General features: G+C 48.2%; 1 protein-coding gene across 1 annotated transcript; it reads left to right on the top strand.

Annotated features, from left to right (window-relative positions):
- Positions 1-6: 6 nt before the first annotated feature.
- Positions 7-5,721, top strand: LOC104133978 (interferon-induced very large GTPase 1; the record flags this gene model as incomplete). Its single annotated transcript, XM_009647454.2, has 1 exon — positions 7-5,721. A coding segment is annotated over one exon (5,715 nt), but the record flags the coding sequence as incomplete, so codon positions are not given.
- Positions 5,722-5,726: the final 5 nt, after the last annotated feature.

The following is a 5,726-nucleotide window of genomic DNA, read 5'->3' as shown; positions in this document are numbered from 1 at the left end:
GGAAGGAGTGCCTACACAGCGATTCAGGTCTATGTGACCAACACAGGGGGCCCACCAGAGACGGATTCTCTTCCTCAGTGGAAACTGGGGCTTGTAACTAATAACACAACCTGGTGTGTTATCGACCGAGGCTTTCAGCTGATCCCAGTGTGGGATCTCATCCTGTTCAATCACAGCAGTGACTTTAAGTCCATCTATCAAATGAGCACCAGCCTCAGGACTGCGTACGAAGCGCTAACGAATGACCACGTTGGCACCATGTTTGGAGAGGAACTGCTCAGTGCCGTGGAAGAGGCCAGAGCTTTTGTGGAGCAGGTGAAGGCCTGGGATGGGAGGTTGGATGAAAAGAAACTGCTCACGCTGATCGATTTCAAGCAGAACCTGAATGAAAAAACCAAAAACCCCAGTGTCTGGATCAACGTGTGCCTGTCGGACACGGCGCTGCAGGAGTTCCTGTTCAATACCGTTCTGTTCTGCAAGAAGTCACCTCCAGAAAACACCACCTGTATCAAGTCTCTGTTGAGGTGCCTCCTGGATCCTCATATTTATTCCGTCAAGGACTTCCCCAGGGCTTCCTTCATTATGCAGTGGATCTTCCACTCTGAGCACAGCCTTCCCGAAACCCCCAATATTTCTGAGCTTGAAGACCTCATCAAGACACTGCTGCAAATGAAGGAGTACATCCAGGAAGCCACCTACGCACCAGAAACCTCCGCATCTGCTATCCATGAAGCAAAGATAAAAGCCACCCTGACTACAAGCCTAGCTGTTTATTCCTTTCTCCAGTCTCTCCAGGAAAGGGCACAGAAAGACATAGAACTCTTGGTGCTCTTAATCACGAGCAGCACAGGGTACCAGGTGGAAGGGAGCACTTTTCCGTACCTCCTTGGGTGTCCAGAAATTAACTTCATGGTAAATGAAATGCAAGTGGGACATAAGGAGTATCTGAATCTGAAGGAGCAAGATGTTTACAGAGCCCAGGCCTTCCTGCTGCTGAAGGGTCTAACTGTAACACCCAGAGATGAAGAGCTGTCCCATAAGCAGAAGCATGAGCGTTTAGTCTTCATGGAAGGTCAGATGAAAAACTTATGGTCCACAGAGATAAAAACTCTCCTCGAAAAGCACAGTGCATGCAAAGACTGGAAGATGCTGGAAAGCGACTTGCAATCCTTCATCAGCGGGCTCTTGGACGACACGTGCGACGATCTGAAGAAGCACAGTATAATCAAAGACATGGAAGAGACTTTTCAAAGAACAGAGCCTTCCAGTCAGCCCAAGTCCAAAGCAGACGGCAGTGAATCGAAAGCCAATCAAGCCCTTGCAAACGAAGAGTTCCTCCACTTGCTTAAGCGCCTTGGACTAGAGAGTCACTACCCGAGAAAAATGGGGACAGAAGATTTCCACATCATATACAAGACATTTTTACATGACAGTCAGCCCAGCAAGGACGATGAGCTACCATTTTACTTCTTGCAGAAGCTATTAACTGTGGATTATCGGGTGAGGTACCTGACTTGCAAGGACAAGAGCAACCCAGGAGTCGCTCCTGTGCCAAAAACCACAGAGCAAGAGCACGAAGCCCTGGATTCCTTTGATGACTTTTTCACTGATCTGGAGGAAGAAGCCCCTGAATCTGCAACCGGTGACAATTGTGTGCACCCCATGGACCTCCAGATGGCCCTTTTCCATTGCGCTGATGATTTCATGAGACAGTACCTTTCCACAAAGCTTGCTTTCTGCCAATTTGCGCTACCTCTCCTGGTACCAAACCCGTGCACTTCACAGATAGAGTTCCCCCTCTGGTCCCTCAGCCAAGTAAAAAAGAGCTGGAAAGAGGCTGAGAAGTCGGGAGAGCAGGCCAGGATTAACAGTTACAAAAACAAACTCATTTATCAGGCGGAGACACCCATCGTGTCCTTCATACGCATCGGCAGTTCTCCCTCCTCTTCCAAGTCCCAGCTCCTGAATGCTCTGCTGAGCAAACAAAAGCACAACACTTTTTTCCACCGACATTGCGAAGGCAGCACCAAAAACTGTTTGCTGATGAAAGGCGTTGTGGAGATCTCCTGGTACTGTCCCCGGGGTAGCGACGATGACAGCTTTGACTGCTGTGTTGCTTTCTGTAACCTGCACGGAGACGTGAGGGATCACGAAAAGCAGCTACAGTTTTTACAGGAGATCTCTGCTGTGAACGTGGCTCTCATATCTGAGTCTGATCAGAGCGACAAGAAAGGGATGGAAATTTTACGTGGCCTGTGGCAGTCGCAAAGGCCTTTGGTTTGCCTTTTCACTGAAAAAGAGAAAGTTGCAGCTGGCCGATCTAGCCAAAACATAAAAATCGGTATCAAGAACAGAAACGAAGCAGAATTAATGGGTGAGCTGACAAAAGCGATCAAGGATCTCCTGGAAGGGTCCAACGTGCTTTTCAGCCTTGACTCCTGCCGGGACAAAGCTCGCAAGCACGGGTTCTTAGTCGATGAAGACACAGACGCGTGTGTGGTAGCCAAAGGAAAGGCGAAGGCGCTGGTGAAGCTTCTGAAGGAAGAGAGGCTGTTTGAGATCAAATCCAAGCTACTGCCTCTTCAGGGAAAACTGTGGTCCACGTGGTGCAAAAAGGACAAAGAACTCACTCGCTTGCAGGAAAAGGGGAAGAGGAGCATAGAGCACCATCGGAGCCAAATCGAATCAGAGAAGTCGGCAATCAGGAGGAAGCAACTAGAGAAAGCGTTCCCCCTCAATCAGCTGATGAAATCGATCCTCAGCTTTCTCGAGTCCCAGCCAGCAGATACCAAGAAATACTTCCTGCAGTGGATGAAGGTCTTTATGGATGACCTGTCCTCCGATCGCCTGGATGAACTGAAGAGGCAGTATCACCAGTTATGGTCTCAAATCCTGGCAATAAAGAAAAGCAGTGAAAAAACCAACCTGAAACCTATGCTGCTGACTCAGTTAGATGACCTCTCCAATGAAATCAACGATTCGTCCATTGGCCTTGAGCACATCTTGAGAGAGGTAGGGCAGATTTACGAAGCTCTGGAATCAACGAACTCCAAGGATAAATGCGTTGTCAAGCTGCCTGAAATTGCAGCTGATCTGATGATTTCGGGGTATCCTATTGAGCTGATGGACGGTGATGCTTCTTACGTACCATTGCAATGGGTTGGAGCAATCTTTGACAGATTAATTGAGAAGCTAGGGGACAAACGAGTCTTTGTTCTTTCAGTGCTTGGCATCCAGAGCACGGGGAAGTCAACCCTGTTGAATGCCATGTTTGGTCTTCAGTTTAACGTCAGCGCAGGGAGATGCACCCGGGGAGCATTTATGCAGCTAATTAAAGTGGACGAGAAACTGCAGCAGGATGTGGGCTTTGATTACATGCTGGTTATTGACACAGAGGGACTTCGTGCCATAGAGATGGCCAATAAGCAGTCCCTTAATCATGACAATGAGCTGGCCACCTTTGTCATTGGCATTGGCAACATGACGCTGATCAACATCTTTGGAGAAAATCCTTCAGAAATGCAAGATGTCCTTCAGATTGCTGTGCAGGCTTTTCTGAGGATGAAGCAAGTCCGCCTTTCCCCCAGCTGCCTGTTTGTACACCAAAATGTGGGAGAAATATCTGCCAAGGAACAGAACATGGAAGGACAAAGACGTCTGCAGGAAAAGCTGGATGAAATGACTGTGACGGCCGCCCAGGAGGAATTCTGTGACATCTCCTGCTTCAGCGACGTCATCCGCTTTGACGTGAACACCCACATTCACTACTTTGCTCACCTGTGGGAAGGAAACCCCCCCATGGCACCACCCAATCCCACCTACAGCCAGAACGTCCAGGAATTAAAGAGCAAAATTCTCCAAGCTGCCAAGAAGGAGTCGCAGGGCAGCATTTTGAGGCTCTCGAGCTTGAAAATTCGTATTGGCGACCTCTGGAATGCTTTGCTGAATGAAAACTTTGTTTTCAGCTTCAAGAATTCACTGGAGATTGCTGCCTACAAGAAACTGGAAACCGCCTTTAGTCAGTGGACCTGGAAGCTGAGGAGTTACGTCTTAGACTTGCAAATAAAACTGGACAATAAAATTCGGAATGGGGAATTGCAGAACGTCACCATAGAACACCTTGCAAAACTCGTGCAAGAGACAAGCGATGCCATCGTGAAAGACATGGAGAAGTTTTTCAGCGAAGACAGAGACTGTGAGATACTGATCCAGTGGAAAAGCAGCACGGAAATGAAGCTGAACGAACTGAAAGAGTCTCTTCTTTCTGAGACGAAAAAGAAGTGTGAGAACGTTATTGAACTGAGGAAGAACCAGTGTAAACTGGATGAAAGGAAGTCAGAATATGAAAACGAGCTCCTGAAAAGGAGTAGGGAGTTGGCTCTGTCTCTCAGAGGCCAGACACTAAGTGAGAGGCAACTGAGAGACAGCTTCATTTCTCTCTGGACAAACTGGATTGCCGAAGTCTCCTCCGCAGCCCCCCCTTCGGAACAGGTTGATATCGATGTGGAAATAGAGGATGTCCTTCTAGATCACTTTAAGGAGCCTAACGTGGCCAGGCGCATCAGGACATTCCCCACACACAGAGTATTTTCTGTCGACTTGGAGAAACATGTCGCTAAGAAAAATCGTTTGCGCTTCTGGGCTACGAATTTTGCCGACGCTGACGTGAGCAGCATGCACCGCATCACAGATAACACCATAGCGTGTGTGAAGGCAAACATCAGTACGAAGGAAAAGGAGAAAAGGGATTACAGTCGAAGTTTTATTCATGAAATACTAAATGAAGTACAGAAAGGTGTGAACGCTGTCCCTAACAACGCACAATACCGTTTTAACAAAGATTACAGAATAGATTTATCCCTGTACCTGTGCCGCATGGCAGCCGAAAGGTTTAAAGACATGCATGCAGCATTCCAAAAGGCAAATGATCCAGCCGTCTACCTGGAGAGCAAGAGAGAAGATTTCTTTAAGTGTTTCCAGATTTCCTGCCAAGGATCCACTTCTATCACGACATTTGCGGTTTTCCTGTGTGACAAGATTGCACCAGCTCTCCACCAGGCGGTCTATAAGAAGACAGCTCTTGCCATAGCTCAAGACGTCAGGGATAAAATCCCAGACTTCAGTGGCAATAGACACACTCTGGAGATTTGCATACTGAGACAGCTGGCACAAGAAGAAAATTTTGACAATTTCAAGGAGTACCTTTATTTCCCAGAAGAGTTTTTCCAGAGTTACATTGAGAGACGTGTGGTGGAGTACTGCCTGGATAAGAACAGGAGGCTGGAGAAGTTCTTAAATGACTCCCTGACTCACTACTACGGAAGAATCCAGTCGGCTGTTTTTGAGTCAACCAACATTGTCAAGCACAGAAAAGACAGGAATGACAAAATCTCTCTTTGGCTGGATGAGTTCTGCAGCGCCCTTGGAGAGGTGCTAAGCTTGCCCAGGAAGGACCTGAAGGGCATTGAGCATCAGGAGGTGACAGACATAGAGTTCCTGAGCAACGCCATGGCAGAAGTGCTGGCTCCCCTGAGAGACAGCCTCAGGGAAGGCTTTGCCAGCGCCGATATGAGCTCATTTGAAAGGCAGCCTCACACGATCCTGGCCGAACAGTTTGCAGGGTGCTGGGAGCAGTGTCCCTTTTGCGGGGCTGTTTGCACAAACACCATGAAGAATCACGATGGAGACCATTACCTTGTCTTCCATCGCCCGCAGGTTTTGGGGGG

The sequence above is a fragment of the Egretta garzetta genome, unplaced genomic scaffold (genome assembly GCF_000687185.1).
Source record: "Egretta garzetta isolate BGI_Z169 unplaced genomic scaffold, ASM68718v1 C9121036, whole genome shotgun sequence".
Taxonomy (NCBI): domain Eukaryota; kingdom Metazoa; phylum Chordata; class Aves; order Pelecaniformes; family Ardeidae; genus Egretta; species Egretta garzetta.
Note: the sequence above shows the minus strand (reverse complement) of the source record. Positions and strands in the feature narration are given on the sequence as shown.